The sequence below is a fragment of the Macrosteles quadrilineatus genome, unplaced genomic scaffold (assembly GCF_028750875.1).
Source record: "Macrosteles quadrilineatus isolate MER2022 unplaced genomic scaffold, UCM_ALF_1.0 Scaffold_2__2_contigs__length_208266976, whole genome shotgun sequence".
Lineage (NCBI taxonomy): Eukaryota > Metazoa > Arthropoda > Insecta > Hemiptera > Cicadellidae > Macrosteles > Macrosteles quadrilineatus.
In genome coordinates, this window is record NW_026542595.1 from 37,210,262 (window position 1) to 37,237,066 (window position 26,805).

General features: G+C 37.1%; 1 protein-coding gene across 3 annotated transcripts in view; it reads right to left on the reverse strand.

The window, feature by feature from the left end:
- Positions 1-1,046: 1,046 nt before the first annotated feature.
- Positions 1,047-26,805, reverse strand: part of LOC128986626 (cilia- and flagella-associated protein 206-like) — a 40,587-nt gene continuing 14,828 nt past the window's right edge. For all 3 annotated transcript variants that reach the window (XM_054407084.1, XM_054407086.1, XM_054407085.1), the window contains 9 exons: positions 24,629-24,787; positions 23,888-24,131; positions 18,480-18,609; positions 17,686-17,790; positions 5,832-5,999; positions 5,091-5,239; positions 4,223-4,315; positions 3,799-3,934; positions 1,047-1,310 (listed from right to left, as the gene is read on the reverse strand). In XM_054407084.1, the coding sequence (XP_054263059.1) occupies positions 1,074-1,310; positions 3,799-3,934; positions 4,223-4,315; positions 5,091-5,239; positions 5,832-5,999; positions 17,686-17,790; positions 18,480-18,609; positions 23,888-24,131; positions 24,629-24,787 (1,421 nt within the window). In that variant the 3' untranslated portion in view covers positions 1,047-1,073. The remainder of the gene's footprint in view (positions 1,311-3,798; positions 3,935-4,222; positions 4,316-5,090; positions 5,240-5,831; positions 6,000-17,685; positions 17,791-18,479; positions 18,610-23,887; positions 24,132-24,628; positions 24,788-26,805) is intronic.

Sequence of the window (26,805 nt, forward strand, 5' to 3'; positions counted from 1 at the left end):
TAGATTTTTAGTTTTTACATTGTATAAATTACTTCCATTTTTATCTTATCTACAACAGCATATACACAAAATCCATTCATAAAATAATTGGCAGGCATATTCTGAACTTAATCTTGATCACGGTATAAGATAAATCTTCCAATTTATTTAAATTTTTAATTATGGTTATGATTAACCCTGGTTTCAGTTAAACAAGGAAGGGGTACTGAAGTTTTATCAATAATCAAAGATTTAGTATCAGCTTTGACAGTGGATAGAAACAGACATTCCATTCTCATGTTAAAGTTACAAATGTTTTAGAAACAAATGAGAGTTATTGAAAGCCACAGACAGTGAGATCTGATATAAATTACTGATTACTGTCAAAGCCAAGTTTTTAACTGAGCCAAACTAAAAGGACAACTAATAGTAAAATAATTAATATAGCAAGTTTTATGTCTTAACATCCATCACAGACTCCAAAACTGAGGGTACACATGATTTCAACAGTAACACAATCTGCCACAAGCTCATTTAACTATGTTTTTTTTATTAGGTTCTAGATGGTCCATGGTAAATGGTTTAATGAGTCTGATAACTTTACTTCTAACACTCTCTGAGGGAATGAAAAAAATATCTCACTAAAATTGTCTGGGAAACTGAGTGGTTATGGTGGTTGCCTTCAAATCTGAAGGGTGCTTGGTTTGATTGCAAGCAGGATCGTTAGAGGACTGCCATTTGTCATTGGGCTGTCAATTATAGTGTAGTGGTGAGGTCTAGCTAAATATCAACGATGGTAACATGAAAAAAAACAAAAAAACCTTATAAAATGCTAAAGGTGTAGAAATACATTAAAAATTAACAAAGTGGCTTTAGCTAAAGCTGACTCTGTGAATGGCTCTTTCAGCTATGTTCTTTTTAGTCAAATATTGGCCATAGCTAGTTCATATAGATTGGATATTTGAATGTATACTTAAGTTCCAAAAATTAATGGTTCAGACTCCAAAAGAGGAAAATAAAATAAAAAAAAGCTTTATCACAATTTTTTTTACTAAAATTTATTGCATATTAAGAATCAGTTTTTTGAAAGCAAATCAAGTTTGTGGACAGCGTGGCAGGTGTGTCCACATATTGTTGGACATGAACTGGTCTCTCAGCCAAGTACCCCGCAGTCCCACTATGTAGCTGCGTACTGCGGGAGTGTTGGTAGCTGTGTGTCTGTCATGCTGCACACCAGTGCTGCGAGAAGGCTTGGCTTGTACTGCGATATGCAGCCTCTTGTGGCTGTGATCTGTCTGACAGCTGCGGGTCGCTGACTTGCAGATATCAGCCTAAATGCACACAACAATTACTGCCATTCGTACTAATTTAGGTTTACAGAAATTGAATCCCAAGAAAATATTTTAATTTTTAAAATATAAAACAAGGGTGTACACATTTTTTTAACCCTTTGAGTGCCAACGTCCGGGGAACCGGACGTTTTTAAAACGAGCCAAAAGTGCCAACGTCCGGCTGACCGGACGTTTCGTAATGATCGAACAGTTGTCATAACAACCGAATGGATACTCGGATTCTTTTAACCCATATATTAACATTGAGTCGAAAGTTACTAGATGCAATACATCGATTTTCGTTGGTCGAAATATCAAAAATTCGATTTTTACGAAATTTTAACCTAAAAATCGCCAGATCGCGCTCGGCATTTTTAGCGTGACCTTCGGGAAAAATCATCGGCATTTTTTGAGCTTTACTTTTATTTCTCGCCTGGCACTCTAAGGGTTAAAGACTTGATCTGTGGCAGAAAGGAGACTGGTTCTTCTACCATGACAATGCACCTGCACACACATCCACTGATGTTTACTCGTTTTTTGGCTAAAAACGAGATGGTTGTGCTATCCCACGCTTCTTATTCACCTGACCTGGCTCCATGTGACATTTTTAACCATGCATAAAAACGAGGGACAAGCTGGCGGCCATCTCAAAATATGACTTTAGAAATTTGTTTTGAGAAATGGAAAAACAGTTGGGACCAGTAAGCTTCAAATGGAGAGTAATGTAAATGGAGGTTAAAGTTTTAAAAATGTCAAATATCTTTATATTTTTGTTGAATACTGTTGTGCAATCATTGTAAAACTTCAATAGAATTTTCAATAGAGACAAATTTTGGTCTTATTCATGGTATAACCTTGGAGAACAATCTTCAAGTGAATAATGCCTTTGGCATCGGAAAAACAATTCAGCATTGTTTTTATGTTTAATTTGACCTAACAGCATTTTCCATTGAGTTGCTATGTTTCTGGGTCGTAAATTTCAACTTTTTAAGCTGTTTTCAACCTTTAAACAGTTTCATCAGCATTTTTACCCAATAGAAAACAAAACTTGACACATTCTAGTGCTAGTTGTTCACTTTTTTACTTGCCATTGCAAAAAAACAAATCACTAGAAAAAATTGGGCCAACAAAAACGGTCACTACAGACCAAAACAACCACTCACTGAACTGGCAATGAGTTGTGCTATACACGCCTACAGGCTGAAACACGTACTATGTAAGCTCTGTCCAGGGCAATGCTATTCCGGTATTTTCGGGTACCCCCTATTATGTTTCATAAGTTTGCTTTGAACTATACACAATTTACTCTTGCTTGGTTGCACTTTTTATGTTTAGAAATTGAAATCCAAGAAATCAAGAAAATATATATTATAGCCTTTTGATAAGCTATGTAACAAAATCACTTTTATATAAGTAACTGATACTGGGACAAAGATTAACAAGTAATTTGTACCCATATACAGTAGACTCCCTCTTATCCAGACACCTTTTGACCGGACATCCGTTCACCAAGACTACACTCGGTGGAAAATGACATCTCTCTAACAGGACAATTTTTATCAGCACATCGGTTTAACTGGACTAGATCTGTAGGAAGTGGGTGGTACTGAAACGACTGTTCTCGTGGGAAAGATTTGAGACCAGTGATCACGTGTCTAAATACAATGCTCTCCTAAATTTAAGTCAAATAATGTATACGATATGCATTTAAACGGTCTGTTTTAACGAGTTTTTGAGAATGTCGGTTTAACCAGAAAAACCGTTATCCGGACAAGCCTCGGTCCCGAGGAGTCCGGATAAGAGGGAGTCTACTGTAGCTAAATTTTCATAGCATCTCAGTGTTACTTCAAAGAATTATATTTTGTGTCTTAAAACATAAAAGAAGATAAAACTATCTGATTAATTTAATATGGTCAAGGAAGTAATATAGAGTACATTCCGGCACAAACAAAATAAAAATAAATCAAAATACTGTCGTCGACTGTACACAAAATTTTGAAGATTTCACCAAGAATGGGTTGAGTGGGAAAGAGAGTCTTCAGGGGTCCTAATGGGGATTTGAATTGTGACATGAAGACTCTCTCTTCCCAACTCTACCCTTTGTTGGTTGAAAATGCCGTCAGGGACAATGAATATTCTGACTTTTGTCTATTCTGACTGTTAAAAAAACAAACACAGATAAGTTTTAGTCTAATCCAAAGAAATTTATTTTTTGGATCTGACCTATGCAACACAAACTCTTTAATAATGTGACTAGAAAGCATTGGGATAGGACTCAGTTTGACAAGTTGTTTGATAGCATTTATAAGGTGAGTATGCCTAATATTTTTCAAGTGATCCAAATATTTCAATTGACACAAGATCTCAGCTTTCGGAAAAAAATATTATTTTAGCTTTGAAACTCTAAGATAGAATATCTGACTTGAACATTGATGGTATATAGCTTAATAGCTAATGGTTGTAAGTAGTGTTATTGTTAGTGACTGACCAGTTGTACAGCTTGTCTCTTGTAGTCCCAGATGTTCCAAGAGTACGAGGGATCTAGCTGGTGCTCCACAGGGTGAGTGTCTGTCTGTGTTTGTGAGTCACACTTCTGGATCATAGCAGATGTTGGGGTTTTGGATCTGAAAAGTACAAATCCCTTATAATAACACACTAAAACACACACGTTAAACTGTACTGAAACTGTATACTGACTGTAAGTCAAACATCTGAATAGCTCTGAGGCTGAATAAAACTACAATCTTTGTGAAGCCACAATTTGTTAAACCTTCATTTCCATTTCCAAGCTGAAGAATATTTAAATTAGTGTGTGTTTATGTTTCAACAATGAAAATCACATTTCAGGACTATGCAATCAAGGTACATGCACCAAATTATTGAGTTTCTTAGACTAGCATAAAAAAACTTACGTTGGTTTCAAGTTGTGAATTTGTTCATCCATATTGAACAAAACGATGAGTTCTGGTCTATGAACTACAAGGTCCAATCCTTGTTGATAATATCTAAAGAAAAATATAGGTTTAAAAAATTTAGTAAAATAAAACAGAACACAGTGGTATGTTAAATATAGTTTTGAACACCATTTTAATTTTTTTATCTTTTTCAGTACTGCTACATGCACATATTTCTGTAATCAAAAATAATATTTCTCCTGTTACTTGCAAATGGTAAGGGATTCAAACCACAGTAAAATTCCATAAATTGTAACATTCTGCCCAAAATTTTTTATTTTTTTGTCCTAGGACGCTAGGTACGAGCCCGGGATTGTTTTTCACATTACTTCAGGCTAGACCTAGGGCTTGCGGCATTATCACTTAGATAAAATCCATTGCTGATTAGGTGGGATTTGAACCCGGGACCTCAGGCACCGAAGCCCCGTGCTCTAACCACTAGACCAGCTCGCTCCCCCAACATTCTGCCCAATAAGCAAGATATGCCAAAAGGTAGAGTGTGCAATCTAAGATTTTTGATCAAGCCAATTGGCTTAAGCTTTTGGAATAAAACTTGAGGCTCAAGGTTTTTAACACCATGTAATGAATTAATTGAGTAATTTAATGTTTTAATGATGTAATTTAATGATTGTCTCCCATAATCACAATCAATCTTTATGTTGTCATCCATAATGTCAGCAAAATCATAAATCTTTCAATTGCAAGTGCATTACTTTTGTGAGAGTTTACTTACTTTCCCTATAACCTCGCATACTCCTTCCCATCTCCATGTGCAGTATGCTTAGTAGTAAATGTACAAAATTAAATAAAAATAAACTAATAATACCTTTCAGGATCTCTTCCGAATGTATAAGCAGCTTCAACAGAACTGAATGCAAAGAGAAATCCCTTGTATCTCAGCAACCCCAGGGAGAGCTCTGCAGGGAAAAGGGAACCTTCCATCTCCACAAACCTGAAGGCACAGTGGCCATAGTACTGCGGAAACAAATGGTACTGATCATTACACTGGTATATTGCTTGCTTAAAGCTGAGCATTGCTCCAGACAGAATACAGCCAATCTCAATCCTATTACTCTCATATAAAAGCAAAACATTTTGTCTTAATATATTCTTAGTAGGCTATGTTATGATGCTGTGTAATATACTACAACGGAAAGTAAGATTGTCAACCCTCTAACTGAGTAGACATGTATTATTTGATCTTTTGTTTGACTGAACAATAGTGGTGATTTTATCTTGTATTTTTATTTAATTAATATTTTTTACATTGTTTGAGATGGCCTTGCACTTATCTGACATTTCCGATTTTGCAAACTTGCTGTGGCTGTTTAACCATATTTTCAAGACTCTTTTTATAGATGATAATGAACTAAAGCAACATTTAATTATTGGTATGTGAAATATTGCTGCATTGGTCAAGATTCCGAATATATTAAATATATGTATATAAAAAAAAGTAAAACAATTTAGGACTATTGAAACTTCAATGGACAAGTGACTACAATTAATTGTTTTAAGCTTTATTCTTTGGCTAATCGTTTTATGTTAATTGATTTTTTTTGGATACCTGAATTTTTTTCGGATCACAATTTTCAATGTTGACAAGCTCCAAAACTTCACATTTTACTTTGGACGGTTGAATTTTCTGTACCCTGTCATACATTGAAATTCTGGAGGTAAAAGTGTTTAGTAAATCATTCAATGAGTCTATTTTATCTTCAGACAGCCGATGAATCTGCAACAACAACAAAATTTCACCTTTGTAACAAACTTTAATAACCAAACTAATCCTGAAATCTCAAGAAAAATCATGATTGCTTTAACTGGGATTTAGGCACACTGTAGGAAAAGAGAATTGGAACATTAGGCCCTTATTCTTATCATTGGCAGAAAATTTTTATAGGTTTAGAGACTGTGGACTGTGGCTTAGGGTGTCAGATGGCCAAGTGCACCAATGGATGATCCAGGATTTTCAGGCCAAACCTCAAAACAGTAAGACTACTTACTGCTGGGTTATGTTATGTGTGAGCATAGCATAATCATCCTTAGACTTTTAGGGGTGTGCGAAGCAGCAAAAAATCTTCGATTCGAAGCAACATGTCGATTCAAAGCAATACGCATTTTTCTATTCATACATGTCAATGGAGTGAAGTAACAATAGGCTAATTAAAATTTACCACATTTGTGTAAAGCAAAGTTTTGTTGATGTGGTATTAGGCCTTATCATATATATGACATAATATGAATTTTAAGTGAAAAAATATTTATTTTCAATCATATATTAGAAGAACCTGTATTGCTGGAAATGTCAGTGAGCTGCTTTACTTGCCTACATGTTACCTATTTTATAGTATTGATTTTACAAATAAAGATATGTTTTGGCGTAAACAAATAAAAACATTTGCAATATTTATACTGAAACTTTCAATTGGTTCAAATTGATAAAATGAGAGGATAGAATCAGACCTACAAACTACAAGGAATACAAAGCAGGCAAAAAATACCAAATTTATCAGTCTAAGACCTAAAATTACTAGTTAAGTATCAAGTAAAAATTTTTCAGACCTGTGTTATTTTTAGAATGATTTTAGAGTGGCTTGTTTTGGCTATTACAGTAGTAAAACATGTCTCACACTGGTTACACCAAACAAAACTTCTCATAATTTGCAATGTCAAAATAAAACATTATAAAACAATTAAAGCAATATTTACAAGCAAAGAATTAATTAAACCGCTCCTGTATTGCGGGTATTGCGTTGACTTTGTGCAGGCATTTTTTGTATATGGATACCACGAATACTAGAAAAATACCGGTATGGATCATAAACATAAACAAATGACGTTTTTGGCCTGAAAATAAACATTATTTAAAATTGCTTAAATGGAACTGCCAAACCATATGTTCAATGATATTAGTATAGGATTGGGGCCAACAACGTCATTTGTTTATGTTTATGATCCATACCGGTATTTTTCTAGTAATCGTAATGGATACTGACTCCCTCATGAAATTGTTTTTTGATCACCACTGAATCAAATCGCGATTTGATGCATCAAATTGAATCGAATCGTAATTTTGATGCATTTTCGATGCATTGCACATCCCTAGACTTTTTTTATTATCAAGGAATCCATTGTTAGAAATTCCCAGAATTTTGGGTATGCTTGATGTATTTGGGTTCTTATGAATTCTGAACCTCTCCCTAAAACGTGATACAAATTATGAAAGAGTTACACAATAGAGTTAAGATGAAGAAAAATATTGATTTTCTAATCTCACACTTTGGAAAACTGTAAATTTCATTGACAGGATTTTCTCTGTATTCGCCTAAACATTTTAAACCAAAAGGTATGAAGCCAGGTCAAAAAGCTGGCGTTGTCAAATTATTGGTTTTGCCCAACTCGTGTATGAATGCTGTCTGTAAATAAAGTCCTCCATCAAGCTCCAAACAAGCTAGTTTAAATATTAGGCTAACGTCGGGTTTTAATTCATCCATCCACTTTTATTCTAGCCAGTTCCCATTACTCACGGTTCGATTAGTCTCACACAGTGTTTAAAAAAGGTTGTGAAGCAAAGTTGATGCTCCTGCTAATTATAAATCAGGTTCTGTCATTATATTTCTGCGGTCTCAAACATGAACTTATTGAAGTCGATCTACAGACAGAGATGGAGTAAAGTAGTTTGGAAGTAGAAAATGTGTGACGTAGAAAGTGGAGGAAGGGGCAACTGCTCTCGTTCATCAGACTTGTTCGAAGCAGTGACTAGAAGTAGGGAATTTGGCATGCGGATCACAATGTAACTAAAGAAGACATTGCCAAACTGATAGGGGATATCTATCGAGGACTACAATAAATACCTGGAAATCTTGAACACACTGAGTAGATAGCAAAGTTTAATCAAATTTATTTTGATCGAAACTGATGAAGACTTGTTGCTGGCCTTGTACAAATGTTCAACACTTTCTATTAACTTGCAGCAGTATTTGCCAAGGATTCACCCCTTCTTACCACAACCTAATCATCAAACATGATTTACAGCTGTTGGGAACATCAATTCGCATCACAAAGTTTAAATACTAATACTAGCCTTTGTCCAAACTAATCACGAGAGATAAAAGGATATCCCAAAGAATTGGGTCTGTTAGCAATAAAAGTGATCTGGCGCGGAGACGGCGATCTTGTGTGGTTGAGCCTCGATGCAGTGAGTTGGGAGGGACCTCATTTGGGACAGTGCAGGAGTAGGGATAAACAGTTAAATTGTAACGAAGTGATCATAGTATACATAGAATTGAGCCGTTTTCCCTCAGCACTTTTCCCTCAGCACTTTTCCCTCAGTACTTTTCCCACAACACTTTTCTCTCAGCACTTTTCCCTCAGCACTTTTCCCCCAGTACTTTTCACTCAGGTAAATTCTCTCAGGACAATGTGCTGGGGAAGGAGCTCAGTACCAGGGCCCGGTACTGAGTACTTTCCCCCACCTTTTGGGGGTAAAATCCGTGCATATAAGGGAGGACACTTGGGCAGCAGAGTCAGTTGGGCCTTCGGGCCCGACCCCACCGGATGGGCGTGTTGAGCCCCCGGTGACCCTTCCCTGGGTGCTGGACAGGCGTGTTGAGCCCCCAGTACTTTTTCCTTTCTCCGGTACAGGACGGGCGTGCTGAGCCCCCAGTACTTTTCCCTTCCCTCTAGTACAGGACGGGCGTGTTGAGCCCCCAGTACTTTATCCTTTCTCCGGTACAGGACGGGCGTGCTGAGCCCCCAGTACTTTTCCCTCTCTCCGGTACGGGATGGGCGTGTTGAGCCCCCAGTACTATTCCCTTTCCCTTAGTGCATGGGCGTGTTGAGCCCGCACTGGCTGGACGGGCGTGTTGAGCCCCCAGCGCTCCTTCTTTACCTTTCCCTCCGGTACAGGACGGGCGTGCTGAGCCCCCATTACTTTTCCCTCTCTCCGGTACGGGATGGGCGTGTTGAGCCCCCAGTACTATTCCCTTTCCCTTAGTGCATGGGCGTGTTGAGCTCGCACTGGCTGGACGGGCGTGTTGAGCCCCCAGCGCTCCTTCTTTACCTTTCCCTCCGGTACAGGACGGGCGTGCTGAGCCCCCAGTACTTTTCCCTCTCTCCGGTACGGGATGGGCGTGTTGAGCCCCCAGTACTATTCCCATCCCTTAGTGCATGGGCGTGTTGAGCCCGCACTGGCTGGACGGGCGTGTTGAGCCCCCAGCACTCCTTCTTTACCTTTCCCTCCGGTACGGGACGGGCGTGTTGAGCCCCCAGTACTTTTTCCTTTCTCCGGTACAGGACGGGCGTGCTGAGCCCCCAGTACTTTTCCCTCTCTCCGGTACGGGATGGGCGTGTTGAGCCCCCAGTACTTTTTCCTTTCTCCGGTACAGGATGGGCGTGTTGAGCCCCCAGTACCTTAGTGCACGGGCGTGTTGAGCCCGCACTGGCTGGATGGGCGTGTTGAGCCCCCAGCTATCCTTTGAATCTTCCCATTCCACTCCGTACAATAGTGGACGGTATTAAATAGGGGATTCTGTTTTAGGCTGGGCAGTTGGAGCCAGACAGCCTACGAGAAAGGTCAGCAGAAGACAGCGCAGCTTGCTACAGGTCTACACCACTATTTGAAGGCTGGGCAGTTGGAGCCAGACAGCCGACGAGAGGTGTCAGCAAGAGACAGCGCCGCAGAATCGACATCACTGTTAGAGGGCTGGGCAGTTGGAGCCAGACAGCCGACGCGAGGCGACAGCAACGATAGGTTGCTCTCTGGGGAGTACGCCGTTGGAACGGCATTCCAGAGGATCGCAAGGACCAGTACGACGGTGAACACTGGACGATTGATGGTTGTCTTTGAAATAGAAGGCATAATATGTTTTAAAGAAATTGATGTAAATATTGTAAATAGCGCAAAATAAATGAGTTCAGTTTGTAACAGTCTGAGTTGTCACTAACCCAGGAAATACCCGATAGGAAAAAGCTAGAAATATTTTGTAGTAGAGTGAAAGGGACTTTTCTCCTTTCAAAAGGGAAAAGTTCCTTACAAAATTAATGTTTACAATTATTTATTAAGCACATAGAATGATCATCAAGAGAACATTGGTTAATATGTTGTATCTTGAGCAAAAGCGATTGGTGTATTCAAATTCAGACTCCTCAGTGAGTAGCTTGGCACCGTCTTGGGTGAGAATGTCTTGGAGATCATCGCTGCCGCCGTAGACTGTCCTGATAGATGTTTTGAAGTTGAATTCTTCTTGTGTTCCTTCGTGTTGATGGTTGAAGACTGTCAACACCACCATGTTGTATTTGAGACTGGGCAATGTTTTAAACTCTTCTCGAAGCAGTTTCTCAGCAACCAGAAATGTAACACTCAGGAACGCTTTCGTGTCACAGTAGTAAGCTTTGGGATTGTCAATGATAAAATCCCGACAACTTAGTAGACCTCTTTTCATTTACCATTTTAGTTGAGGCAGTTTGTGGGCTGTTCCAGACTGCTAACTTAGTAGACCTCTTTTCATTTACCATTTTAGTTGAGGCAGTTTGTGGGCTGTTCCAGACTGCTTTGATGTGGTGGTACTGTTTCGAGTCGTCTGTAGTTGGATGTTTGTAGGCTGAGCTGTAGATGTTCCTGGAGTTGGTAGTCGGGAGGTTGAAGACACTTGAAGGGCTGCAGACTCCTCGAATCTCTCGGCAAGTGGCAGGCTGCTGTTCCGTAGCTTCTTTCCTCTAGACGACGTTTCCGGATGATTTAGAGCAACCTCCTCATCAGAAGACGATGTAAATAGAGTATGTTTCCTGCCCTTGCTGAATTTTTTTGAATACACTTTGGTAGCAAGACACATTTGCTAGTGTCTCGCTAATGCTTTCACTGATATAAAATATGCTTCATGACAAATGGAGCATTCTATAAACTCCATCACGAACAAAGTCACAAAAGAACATTTATCACACCGAGTCACAAACACCGGTACAAAGCTAAAGCACGCAGATGTTACTGCTACTCTGAGCACTGAGCCAATGAGTGCTGATCACAGAGTGCTGAGGGTATTTATGTCGAATAAGGGGTGTACGCTTGACACCTTTGTGACCCTGGTCGTCTTTAACCTGGGTCGTACATTGTCATTGACCCGGTCATTTATATTGAGGGTTGACCCGGTCATTTATATTGAGGGTTGTCTTCAACCCCCTTAGGGTAAATGTCTAGTTTTACCTGCTGCATTTTGGCACAGAAAACGTACTACTATACCCAGAATGCCAACCGCATGGTAAAAAGCATTAAGCGGTTTGAGAGAGCTTTGCCTGTCAATCCGTAGGCAGCCCCACCAGCGTTGCCATGCAATAGCATAGCAACGCTGGTGGCGCTGCCTACGGATTGACAGGCAAAGCTCTCTCAAACCGCTTAATGCTTTTTACCATGCGGTTGGCATTCTGGGTTATAGTAGTACGTTTTCTGTGATTTTGGTGACAGGCGTCTAGTTATACCTCGTCCAAAGCTGTAGGGACAGCTTGACGATGGTGCGGACGTCTAGTTGTACCTCTTAAAAATCTGCAGGTACAACTAGTCGGGTACGCCACCGTGTACTTGTACCTCATATGTCTGCGTCTACTTGTACCTACGACTACTTGTACCTACGACTACTTGTACCTACGACTAGTTGTACCTACGCCTACTTGTACCTACGTCTAGTTATACCTACGTCTAGTGGTACCTACGGCTAGTTGTATCTCCCCTTCAACTTGTCACCAGTTTAAGGGATTTATTTTATTTCTTTAAAAATCATACAATCTTACAACAATTTTTTATAAACAACTTGCTACAAAAGCCAGGAAAATTTGTCTTGTCTGCAGCTCATTGAGAAACCCCTGTTCTTTATAAAGATATACTTGGTCAGTCCTTATCATATTATCCTTATTATTACACTTTGGTTTTTATTGTTTACAACCTTTTTCTCAGCTCGTGAACATCACAGAGAAATTATCAGCATATCGGTGGAAATGTATTTTCCTGTCGATCTACAGAATGCCTTTATAAATTAAAATGGACTAAAAAGACATAAAAAAGAATTACAAATTTTAAAAACTAACGTGGGTTTAACGGGTTGCTATGCTGGTGACGAAATAACAACTAATTAATTATGAAAATAAAATCAAAACAAATGGAAAAAATTCTAATCACATGTATTATTTACAGTGTATGTTAAATAGAGAAGTCTGTACATTGCATATTTTTCAACTTCATTGCACACTTAAGCTGTTCACTGGGAAATCCATTGTAAACTATACTTTTTATGAAATGGCGACCATATACATAGTATGTTTTTTTAAGCCAAGTATGAATGCATATAAGATATGCATATGTATGAATATATATAAGAAATGCACACTAATCAAGGCAAATGCTTTAAGGTTATGTGAAAAAATATTTAAAGGAATCAGCAAAAATAGTAATACATAAATTTGTAAACTCACCTTACAATATTCATTTAGGCTAGGCCTATTCTATAAATGTTTAAAGTTAATAAGTTAACAAAGATATATGAATTACAAAAGGTGTTTTATTTAAACAAATGAACAAACATGCAATGAGAAAATGCTTGATGTTACAATGATAGGACTGACAATGGTGTGTGGGGTTGAAATTAAAATGAAATAAAAGATAAATTTGAATAAAGGTTCAAATAATTTAGATGTGATATATCTCAGGGTAGGGTGTCGTGCTGGCTTGAATGCTAAGAATTAATAAATTTAATAGTGTCCAAATAGTCCTAATTAAGGTGTTAAACTTACAAATCCCAACAGTGAAAAATCTAATTTTGGTGTTGTCCAAAAGGTAAGTCCAATTAGCACTGAATTAAAAGAGTTTAAAAGAAAGTTCATACTTAATTTTGAAAATAACAATGATGGAGTTGAGTCCTCTTGAGGTTTAGGCTACTGTGATATAACTTGATATAAACTGGTCTTCTTGATAAATGAATTTGATTTAGATAAAATTTGGACTCCTTCTAACTAACAGTTTCAACTACTCCAATGGCTTCCTTCTCTTTCAATCTCAATGTTCACATCATTCATTGTTAAACACATGGGATCACTTTCACTGCTTCTTAAATTTTGATTCCTTAAGGACTAATTTTGAAATGATATTATAAGAAATTTTGATGTATTGCAATTCTCTTACATATTTAATAAATAGGCCTAACTAAGTTGTGGGCTTTGTAAAAAAAATATACAGGATATGGAATGAATATTATTAATGATTAATTAAACAGATTAATGAAATTATATAAATTAGGGAAATGAATATTAGGCCAGCCTCTCTGGGGAGTGATTGTTAGGATGAATAGAAGTTAAGATTTTAAGAAACTTAATACTAAATAATTAATTAAATGACATGAAATATACATAATTACTACATAATTGCTAGGCAGCGGTCTATTGCAATTCATTAAGGATATAATTGTTTGTATATTTAATCTTACTAATATTATAAATCTGAAAGTTTGTGAGTTTGTGTGTATGTTTGTGTGTATGTTTGTGTGTGTGTTTGTTGCTCAATCACGCATAAACTACTGGACGGATTGGGTTGAAATTTGGCATGATGATAGCTCACATTCCCGATTAACATTAAAGCATATTCTTATCTCAAAAACCCTTTCGGGCTCCGCCCCAGTGGCTCTGTAGTTCCCCATGTTAATCTTATGATTTTTCATATTTAAAAGGAATTAATGAATCTTAACAGCTGTTTCAATTAAACAAGTTGGTTCTGTTTTATGATGTGCAATAGCATAAAAGTTACAAGGATTACCAACAGGGTGCAGCACTATTAATTTTTGACAACGGCTAATTTCCAACCAAAAGGTGAGTGAGCGTAGCGAACGAACTTCAACCTGGAGGCGAGTTAGCGTAGCGAACGAGCTAACCTGAAGGCAAGTGAGCGCAGCGAACGAACTTCAACCAGGACGTGAATGAGCCATGCGAATACTTATGAAGTTAAACGGGGCGAAGCCCGCGGGTACAGCTAGTAATACATATAAATGTTTTAAGTAAATAAGCGATTTCCGGTACTTGGACTGGAAAAATTTAATTACAACTATAGCTGCCATTTCGACCCTGGACAGCAATGCGTAGCTTTCAGCCTCCAATTTACGTCTGTAAAACTACTAAATTCATTTCACTTCTATTTAAAAGTAAAAAAGGTTTTGTGAGAATTAACGATAGTTGGTAGTTTTGTGAACTGCCACAGTCTGCTTGGGTATTTTTCTTTTGCAAATTGTGCTGGCGGTTGTAACTCAAGAGGCTTTATATTTTTCCAATTACTGCCATAAGTCTGTAAGTCAACGGTATTTATCATGTTTACTGCGCGGCTCGGTTTTATTTGTAGGTTTCAGTGTGGTTTTGTGTATACACGCGTTTTTTATAAACAAAAAGCTGAAGCATGATTTTTACGATATGGGTTTTGTGAGTTTGACCATTGTACTTTTATGATGCATGCCAAACTTTATTTGGTTTACAGACCTCTTGTTTTCTGGTTTCTAGTTACACTACACTACTTTTGGGTTGTGAAAGTAACAATAACAGTAAACAACAGTACATTTATTTTTATTTGAATAAATCGATTATATCGTTATCGTCTAAACTGTTATATCCTGACGACGATGATAATGACGACATCAATTCGTCGAGCTCTTCTGTCAATTCATCATCGTCGTCAGGTATCACAATTGGTGACGGCATACGTGGTGGTGCTGTAGAGGTGTGTGGTGTGTGTGACGGCTCGGACGTGTCTGGGCGTGGCTTCAGCAAAGGGGGAATTGAGTATAGAGCAGAGCGTCGTACACTGTTTTTTTGAAGGCGGGCCCTGTCCCTCTGTCCGTCTCTTTCCGCCGCGGTAACAAATCAAAGATTCGTGGCGCATAGCTGCCGACATTCTTCCAGCTGTAACAGATTAGTTGTTTAGTTTAGAGTACAGTTTGTCCCTGAGGATCGGCGTTTTTATTACTGTGGATATTGGTGTGTCTTGGTTTACATGTGTTGTATGAGTTTTGACATCAACTATAGCATTGACAAAATACAGTAGTTTATCTGGTTTACAAAGAATATTACCGTTCACTGCCTAGTTGTTACAGAGTATTTTTAACATCAAATACTTTTACGGTTTTGGCTGGTATCGGAGTTTTGACATTCGGTGGGAAAATATAGAGTAGTTACGCCTTGTAACATTATCAGATTTATAATATTACTACCGTCATTCGTCTGTTTAGAGCGAGTTTACCGTAGTGCTGGATCTAGGTCGCAGGCTTGTTTTGGTTTCTTAGGATACAAGGTTGTTATTTTCTCATGTTTACTTTGACTACGTTTGTTAATCACTATCTTTTAACAACTGCTCTATATTATCAAATTTTATTCGGACAATACTACAAAGCTCATTTAGCATTCATAAAGTTCGTTCAGTACTAGATAAATAAACCCCGGTTTCCAAACACAAGGCAGCAAGCCGGCGGGTGACACAGTCGCGGCACACACTCTAACCGGTTTATATGTTTCAGAACCATGTCTGATCTCCGTGCTAAACTGAACAAGCTAGAGGTTGTCGAGGGACCCTCTAGGATTGCCATGACTGAGCTTACCAAACCTGCTGGCTTCGTAATTACGGCGGCACGGTTACACAGCCATGCTCAATACGGCATTAGCATTATTTTGGAGGTACAGGTGGACAACCTTGTGAGGATGGTTTTATTTACCAAAACGCTTTGGACAAACTCTGTCCCAATTGGATGTGGATACGCTGGCTAACGGGAATTACAAGGTGAAATGTACCTGCGTCACTAACTGCTCTCCAAATGTTATAATTTTTCAATGAGACAAAATATAGCCACATATTAACAGAAATTGTGTTTTATTCCACTACCTTATTTACCTGTGAATAGCTGGTGACGTCTTCTACCACTTCTTATATCTTCGATGGTAGGACCTCAAAGTGGCGTCTTAGCGTCGCCAGAGCTTCTTTCCCCTCGGTGATCGAATCAAACTCGAACAGGATGTTGAAGATCATGTTGGAAACTGGTCCAAATTGCAGTTTTGGGTTACCTTGAACTGCACACACCTTGAACTAATAACCCGCTATCCACATTGCAACTGCACTTGACATTACACAACGGACCCGCTAACCCACTGTCCTGACTACACAAGGTCGCCACACGAGATCGCCGTCCCCGCGCCAGATCACTTTTATTACCCTGATGTTACGAAGAGGAGGTAATACTATCTACTAATCCGAGTGAATGTCATCCGTTGACATGATAAATAATCTATATACTACTGCAACATAACATAATTGATGCGCTATCGGTTTAACCGGTCTAGATCGGCAGGAAGTGGGCGGTACTGAAACGACTGTTCTCGTGGGAAAGATTTGAGACCAGTGATCACATATCTAAATACGTAATAACCATTATTGGCTTATACAGTATGCATTTAAACAGTCCGTTTTAACAAGTTTTTGGGACATCGGTTTAACTGAAAAAACCTTTATCCGGACTGGCCTCGGTCCCGAGGAGTCCGGATAAGAGGGAGTCTACTGTAGTCTGGAACAAAACATAAAATACTCATGCCGCAGCAAACATGCAGACTAAGCAAATTTTCATCTACCTGGCTGGAATTCCACTAAATTATTCCCTTAAATAAAATTTTTAGATCTATTTACTATTTAAAAATCATTTATTTTGATGAGTACTTAAGTTTGCTGCTACAGGGAAGAAAATAGAGGGGTTTTTATTGAAATGTTGATACTTGATAGCTTAGTATGAAGTAAACAAAATTTCAAAATGTCATTAAAATATCTCCATAGAGAAGCAAGCGACAACAGTTTAATTATTCTCTATAAGAATAACATGTTAATTTTCAATTTATAAACTACCAAGTCCAAATGAATGTAAATTTGTATTACATTTTCCAGTGACTAAGAGTGCTGTGTTGCTATTAAGCTCCGTCGCAGAAAACATACTACTATAACCCAGAATGCCAACCGCATGGTAAAAAGCGTTAAGTACTTTGAGAGAGCTTTGCCTGTCAATTCGTAGGCAGCGCCAAAAGCGTTGCCATGCGTGCAAAGTAGCAACAGTTAAGGCGCAGCAACAGTTGCTTCAGCTGTCTGACTCGAACAGAAATTCCACTATCTGTACACCAATACTAATCAGTAGAGAACCAGCTTAGTAATGGATGAAGAAAAGAACACGTTGGTCTCAGATTTAAACCACCTTGATACCTTGGGAGGTCGATGAAGACCTTAATTTACTGACGGCCCTTGTACTATGGTATAGAATGAGTAATTAGTTTTAACTGCTGGTCCAATGATCTGAGTTTTTTTTTTATTCATTGTTCAGCTTTTTCCTGAAAAGTGTTTAACCACTCAGTTTAGGAATAAGACTCACCTTTGACATGTTTTGAAGAGCGTAAATGATCTGATTGTACGTACTCAGGACTATCATCTGATCTTGGAGACTGAACCATGTTATTGATAGGTCCATAAACTGGGGCTGAAAAAAGCATATGTTTTATACAAATAGTTGTATTGAGTCTACAGTAAAAACTTGATTAACGATATGTAACTTACAATACAATAAATCCAGGTTATAATAATGAATTGTTTTTTTTTTAATGATTGAACTTTTTATTATGTTGTATGGATTTTAAATAATAATTTATATTCTGAAACGTTCTTACAACAATTATACAACCAAACCCTGAACCAGATGTCTTTGTGAGTTTATGCATTAAATAAAACTTATAGATGATGAGTTTCGTCACCACACTGATCGACCGATTAACTTTAATTGGCGTTGAACCCTTAGACCACAAGTATATAATATCTGGAACAGAGTTCATACTTGTTTTTGGTAACTCTCATAGTTGCATGTGATGGAAATAGTATGTATTTTTCTCCTAAGGTACAATATCAGAAGAAAATTTATGCCAAGTTTGACAAATATTCCTTATAGAGGAAGAGGACTGAGTACTCTTATTTTCTTTACTTAAAATCTAACTAATAACATATGACAGCAATAATTTAATTTTAAAATTAATATTTCAGTTTGACCAAATCTTTCTGATAATGATGATATCAAAGCAATACTTCCTGTAATTTTTTCTTATCTAATGGTATTATAAGAACAAAATTACTATGGCGGCTTGGCTATCTTATAACATATTAGTAGGTAAGTATTACATAGACTTGGTTGGTTGGGATGGCCGTGCGGTATCTGACTGTGTCATGCAGCTGTAGTAGTCTCTCGGTTACATGGGAACAGAGGACTACAATCTCCTTCTCACATTCCTTCACATCTTCTAGCATTGTCCTGCCAGTGAGAAACATATGTTGTGGTTACAATGAAAGCGTGTTGTTCTACTTGAGGTGCCCATACTCACGGCCACCTTTAACTAAGGCCGCAGAGTTTGAAGTGGCAACACCGCATGGGATGGCTGAGTGGCTACCACTACGCTACACCACTGAACGCTCGCACCAGTCGCACCACGGAGGATAGAGCAAGCAGGCAAATAATCTATTACTTTAGATGTTTAATATCTGGCAAAACTAATGTGTATGAAAAGAAGGAAATTATCATATGAGGCTGTTGTGTTAATACAAGAAAATTAAAAACTAACGAGAACATTAAATTCAACAAAAAAATGTCTAGAATGTGGCCTAATTCCAAAGTACATTTCTGTCAGAGTAAATACTCAATCTTTTGCTGCAATGAAAGCTAAAGCAACTGCAGAAAAAACCTGGCTAAAAAATGAGATTAAATATTTATACTCGAAGAAAGAAATGCTTAATAAGTTGCTTTTTAGAACACACTTGGAATTGTTGGATTCGTTACATCCTAGCCAGAATCAAGTTATATACAATTTAGACTCCCAGATTAATAAAAAGATTCTTACCAAAAAAAGGGTACAAACCAAAAAAATTAAAGAGCTTTCAGAAAATCAAATCCAAAAAGAGATCATCAAATGCAACCACAAATTTTACCCTACAGTAGTGAATAAAACCAACATAAATTTTAATGAACAAGAAATGAACCTTTTGAGTAAAGGGCTTAATTTTAATTTTTCTAAAACAGGGGACAAATCCATATTATCAGACATATTACACTCTGAGGCTGCCATAAGAACCATAAAAGATGAGAATGCAAGGGTATTGGCACGTGCGAGTATTGTTAATAAGGCTAGACATGTAGTTAACAATCGACACAATACCTCCAGACATGTCAACCACAGGTCACTAAGACAGGTAGCGGCAGGCATTAGAGATAAGATCACTGACAACGACGCCGTAGTCTGCAAAGCCGATAAAGGCAACTCAATAATAATTCTTCCAAAACTTGACTATATAAGGAAAGTACATGCCTTCTTTGAAACTAATGACATTGGAAAATTGAGCAACGATCCTACCATACAGTATTCCAAAGAAATAAATAAACAAATTAGTTCGAGTACAACGCTCCTATCAAAATCTGAGATATTCACTTTAAAGGTTACTAATCCACAAGCTCCTATTTTCAGAGGCCTGCCTAAAATCCATAAACCAGACATTCCCATAAGACCTTTAGTAAATTTTATTCCATCAGCGGCTTATAAAATTGCAAAAAAACTGGACAACATAATAAGGAGGGAGTTCAAAATGGAAAATAGTTTTAGTTTGAAAAACAGTGTTGACTTGATTAGCAAAATAAATAATGTAAGAATAGAAGATAAATACATCCTAGCATCACTCGACGTGGTAAATTTGTACACTAATGTACCAATAAATGAGACAATTGCTATACTGAAAGATAACTTATTGAAAAACCCCTCATTAAGTAAAGTAGCTGTTGACGAGCTAATAAAACTCACTGAAATAGTTCTAAGACAAAATTACTTTCAATTTGAAAACGAAATATTTTTACAAAAAGAAGGACTGGCTATGGGATCACCCTTATCTTGTATTTTAGCAGAAATCTACTTGAACAACTTAGAGAACAAACATCTGTGGTCTGATAGTAACCGTCTAAAAGACAAGATAATATTTTATCATCGTTATGTGGACGACACCATTGTCCTTTTTAATGGAACAAAAAGACAATTGGGCATGTTATGCACGTACCTAAACAATATACACAGGAATATTAAGTTCACACTTGAAATTGAAAACAACAAATCATAAAATTTTCTGGACCTAAATATTTTTAAATGCTCTGATGAAAACAAACTAAAATTCAGAATATACCGGAAACCTACCACCACAAACCAGACTATACATAACACTTCACACCATCCTCAAAATCAGAAATTAGCCGCTTACCACAGTTTTGTCAATAGATTATTATCAGTTCCATTGTCCGAAGAAGATTACAAGGAAGAGGTAAACACGCTAAAATACATTGCGGTGTCCAATGGATACAATAGTAATATTATTGACAAACTCATTAAGAAACACAAAAATAAAAATATCCACACCAATAAGAGAACAAGCAAACCAATATATATATCTACTGAGTTTGGGACATACTTTAACAGCACATTGAAGAAAGAAATGTCAAAGAACAATGTTGTAGTATCGTTCAGTACTAACAATAGACTCTCATCTGCATTAAGAAGCACTATGAATAAATCTACCACTGACAAATCGGAAGGATCTGGAGTTTACAAACTTAATTGCAACAGCTGCTCTAGTTTTTAAATTGGACAAACCGCCCGCTCATTCAAAACTAGGTATAAGGATCACCTACCAAAACCATCCATCCACAAACCCAATTCTGCATTTGCTGATCATCTGATAAGTAATAACCACGATGTCTCATCTATTGACAAATCCATCAATGTATTACATTATTATAGAAAAAGAGGTCGTTTCCTGGATACAATCGAAGAATTTGAGATATTCAAGGCCGGCAAGAAACATCCCCAACACATCCTCAATGAAAAAACATCGTTTGAATCAAACATTATTTACGAAGCAGCCTCATTCATTCAAAACATATCAGAAGACAATGGCACTGATAACAACAAAGGATAGGAGGGGAGGGGAAGGACACGGCGACGGTCAGTCTAGACCTACACCCTGAACCCGCAGCCGCGCCGTGAGTTGTATGGCCATACTGTATTCGTTAAAAATGTGTGTTCGTGTTCGTTTTTGTTATTTGTTCTTCTCGTTATGTGTTTTTGAAGACTTTATGACGACCTCTTAGGAGCGAAAAAACACGTCTACCGTCTAGGCTTGACAATGACACCATAAGTGTGTCGAAACCGGTAGCCATTAAGTCTACCAAGGATTACGTTGGCAATAAGGTATTTAACCTCTAGATTAGTACAAGAAAATTATTTATTAAAACCTTTTATGGTGCATTGAACATTTAAGTATTATTAACTAAGAATTGTAGCTTTCTTCCATCTATTCAGCGTATTTACTCTAGTATTTATTATTTGTTAAAATTTCAATCCTATTTACATTGTTATTTAATTAACTCTTCTATATAGGCTATTGTTTTATCAATATTATTAGAATAATGACGTTTACTATACAATGTAAAAATGTTCAAAAACAATCAATAATATTATTATTATTATCAAGAAAGGATTGAAATTTTCTACAGTTACAGTGGCTACTATTTTTCACTAAAAACCAGCGAATATAACTGAACCCTGATTACAAGTTGTTACTAATTTTACTTATTACAGGAAATTATAAGGAAAAACTAGATACCACACACAGGTAAAGTTTTTATAGTTATAACTGAACTTCTATACTGGTTAGGGGAATGTATATAAAACCAATATTTCATACAAAAGTAATAATCTTGAGGATAATCAAAAGGCATATGAACCTGCTTGAAATAATTCAGTAGGCCTACATTAATTAGCTATGCGATACTACACTACATCATGCGGCCAGCTGCACGCCGCGCCGTGCCATAAAACTGAGATTTTGTCACGCTGTTCAACCCAAAATTTTAACAAAACTAAGCATGATAGAAAGAAAAGTGAAATACAAACAGTAAAGTATATTTTATTATCTACAACCTTCTCACAGATGAAACTTCTCTGACCAACAAAGAACAATTTTAGTAGACAACTACCTTTTTCACTTTACTTTTCAAAAAAATTTTCTAATGTGTTAATTTTAAAAATATTTATATATTTAAATATTTTAATATTTATATCTACTAAACGGAATTTTAATTTTTAAAACTATAATTGGTATAAAGGGTTTATTCGCTAGCTCTGTACCAAATTTCAAAATTGAATCTCAATTGTAAGCGTGTAAAAATTCAGTATATTTCAACCGGGACCACTAAACCACCGTAATGGTGAGACAGCTGGACGTAGATGCTTGGCGTTGCCAATTCTCGCTTAAAGGCTCGCTTAGTTAAAGGCGGCCGTGCCATACTCAAGTGAGATATAACACTTTTAACAATCATGAGATTAACATTTTATGCTTTTTACAATTTCAACATAAAATATAAGGCCACCTTCTTACTAGGTCGCAGCCAGGGCGTCGCAGCCACCCATCAGCCACTAGATCTGTAAAATTGCATTGAGTCTTAGTGAGCCCTTCACACTAGGGGGTAGCAGCGATCCACCACGGTGGCAGCGACCCGGTTGCCAAAGAACTTCCTCACTGGTTGGTGGCTGCCACCGTGCTATTTCAAAGACTCAACTCATAGCAGGCCATTGTAATATACCTGGCCCCTTCACACAAGGTGGCTGCGAACTAGTTCTCAGGGATGCGCACGCAGCTTGTTTAGTCGTCTGACTGCCTTCTCTGTACACCAGTCTGTCTGTTACTGATGTCCACATTAATTTTGTTTTATAGCTTGTTAACAATATGGAAAAATAGCGCAATACATTTCTGGATAGTAGTGAAAGTTTGTTAATAACAGTAGGTAGTCCAACTGAATATGTTCATGTTAGTAAACCAAAATACCCCTGCCGCAGCAAACCTGCAGACTAAGCGAATTTCCATTTACCCGGCTGGATTTCTACTAAAATATTTCCTAAAAATTTTCAGATTTATTTCGTCTTTAAATAATATTAGTTTTAGTGAGTACTTAGGTTTGATGCTACAGGGAAGATATTGAGGTGGGGGATAATTGGAGTTCTACTGTATATGAATTTGAACGGATGGTGCTTTTGGCCTCTGGGGACCTCAAAAATAAAAAGTAAATCGGTCCCGGGTCTAGGTCTTACCATGAGACCTACAGTAATAGCTTATTCCCTGTATGGGAAATTCGTTAAAAGAAAGGAAAAGCATCCAGCGAGGAAAAATGCCAGAAACTTTATTCCATCTTGATGAATAAATCATACGACATGAAACCGAGTACTTTTCTTATTGAGAAGGTCGCAGCCACTTGGTTGCAACCACCATGTGTGAAGGGACAAGCTTTGCTACAACCCTGAAAAGGCGGCCTAACCTATGATAAGCAAGGATGTCTCCTAAAAATGGATAACTGTGCACCAATGGATTCTGCCAAGTCAACAATTGCAAATAGGCCTACCTGTAACAATTATATTTAGTTATACACAGGCCAATCTCAAAATTACTAAAAAAACTATCTGGTCTGAGTAAACTACAAACAAACCAAGTAAAAGTTGACTTACTTAAGATAAATCTGGTACTGCATTAAGTGTACAGCATTCTCTTTGAGCAGGATGAGGTCCTCCTCAGCAAGGGTAGGTGGGATGTTGACATTGACTTGAACTGTCTCTGAATCTTCCATCACCTTCTCCTGGTAGAGATGATTAAGCCAAGCAGTTATCTGGTCTATTTGTTCCTGGGTGTCTTGTATCCCTTGATTCAGCAGATCTCTTGTAGCCATTACTGCTTGCTGTAGAATACTCGGCACTAAAAAACACAAACCTTTAGGGGTTCCAGTTTTATTTATTTGTTTTATATTAGTTTATAACTGTTCAGTGTCAATGAGCAATGTCTAGACTGTGTGAAATGCGTCAACCTTATCTAGATGTAACTAATGTTTGGTGAGTCAGCGGCCCAGTTGTTAGATGGATGGACTATCAACCCCAATGGGATAGGTTTGTGTAATAGTGCCTACTATGTGGATGGGAAAATTCAAGGTAAACATAGGCTGACAAAAATAAAAAACAAACTGTAGTAAAATTATTCTAAAAAAACTTGTAAAAAATCCAGATAGGCTTGAATACGAAATGTAGTTTATATTTGAATTTGAGCTAACAAACATGTTTAATGCTGTTAGGCCTAACAAGCATTTGATAACTTGTGTGTAATTCCTTTAATATGGTTATTTGGTAAAACTACAATAGTAGTAGACTTAAATGAACTATTTACTATTTAGTACAATCAAATAGGTACTTAGTACATACTATCATCAATGCCTTCTCCACCCTTGTGTGAATCTCGATTGAAAAGTCTTATACCAGATACAATCTGCTTTAGTTCAATAATTTGTTTCATCTTGTCTTCATCTGACAGCATGATGAACCTATTAAGTTCTGATAGGGGGAAGACGCTATGGAGAGCAGCTGAAAAATACAGTCAACGATATATCAGAAAACTGACAGCAATTGGATGAAAATTTTAAAAAGAAATACCTTCAAATCATTTGACAGGGCCGAACTTACCTATGGGCGGAGGGGGCGAGCGCCCGGGGCCCCCGGGCCAAGGGGGGGCCCCGACAGGGGCCCCCTTTGCACAGCAGTTTTTATTAATAACCTCGAAAATTAATCAGACACTTACCAAATGGCCTTCTTTTGTAACAGCTTTATTTTTATTTTCGTTATCCTATATTTTGAGGTTATTGTTAGGTGCATTAAGGCATTACTAGAAACAAAATTCTTGATCCTAAGGGACTTTTCCTCAGAGTTGCACTCGGCCCCACGCTTAGGCCTGTTTTACACGAGCATATGTGCTAGGCTGTGACTGTGACGGACAAGTTTCAGTTTCAATGAAGCCGCTCGCCCGAACGTACGGCCGCAGCGAATGAGTTGAAGGGGGCCCTGCGCTTAGGGCAAAAATACAATAAATATGAAAACTCTTGTCCCAACATAACGTAACTTGTAAAATTGTGTTGTGTTAAATGGAGATCAGTGAATCCATTTAAATCCATTTGAATCCATTGGGTTCAAATACTTTTAAAAATAAAAACATTGCTCCGTTTATGTTTTATTAAAAATGTTATTATTTTCTTTTACTTCTAAGTATATACCAATCAGGATTTTAAGGGGTAGAAGTATATTATCCGTTCAATTTTAAGGTTTTGTAAAATAGCAATTAATTAAGTTATGTGTCGAAATTTTGATATCCAATTTAGTCTTTGGAGTCAAAATCATACAGCGCCAGTAAGACTTTTTAAATCTAGACACTTTACAACAACTAGAGTCGTCTGATGTTAACAAAAAATTACATTTATTGGGAGTGGGCGAGCGTTGTCAACTGAAATCGTAAACAAGCGATAAGCAGAAGCAGCTGCAACAATAAATGATAATGAGGTAATATTAAGGGATCCTGTCTGTCTCACACACATAAAATGCCTTATTGCCTATCCAAAACAATTTAAATCACTTTACTCCCATAGTTTGTTCTTTGAGACTAGTGGTCACGTCATTTTTTAGTTTTGGTTGAAATTGTCTTACTTTTGTGTTATTTTATTGCAATTCTGTAAACTAACAGTACAAAAACACAGCTGAAGTGAGTAATGTTGTATGTTTGTGTTGTATTAATCGATATTGGATCCATTTAAACATCTTTCAGTTACTCATATAAATAGTTAGCTTGTAAGTGTTTATTAGACTTTTATTGCAAGATTTTGCTTGTCAATAAAAAACTCAAACTTGAAAGTCCTCAATGGTACTTTTCATGCTAGGACTTTAACATATTATAAAAACGAGAATGCCATAGGTACCAGAACCATTATAAAAATAAACATAAGTCATATTTTATATATATTTTATGGTTTTTTATGAAAAAAAACAAAAACTCTACAAACCAACAGTTGTGTTTTAGAGTTAATGAATCTTAATGTTAAAAAACCTAGTTCCAAGCCTATTTTAATTTTATTGGTGTTGATACGTAGGCTAATTGAAAACAGAAAATGTTATTTAAATAAGTTAATATACATTAAAACTATATACACATGAATGAGCAACGTTTACTACTTCAACAATTTAAAAGCATGCTATATGTCTCTAATACTCTAATGAGGTGGCTAAATCGTGGCAAAAAAACAAAAGATTTTAAAATTCAAATTGGTTTGATTTTTATTATTAGAAAAAGAGTTTTAATCCAAAATAAAATAATCACACCTATATTGTAGCAATATTGAAAAATCATACAAATCGACGGCAATAATCAATAATTTAAATACTTAATAAACAAAAATATATCAATACTTCTAATCCAAATATATTATGGTAGCCTACCATGCTACCATACCAAATATGCCGTCACTGGTACAGTAGAGTCCCGCAAACTCGGCACTCGATAACCCGGCAGTCCGGATAACTCGGCCATCTCCTGGCTCAGAAAATTATTGATTTTTTAG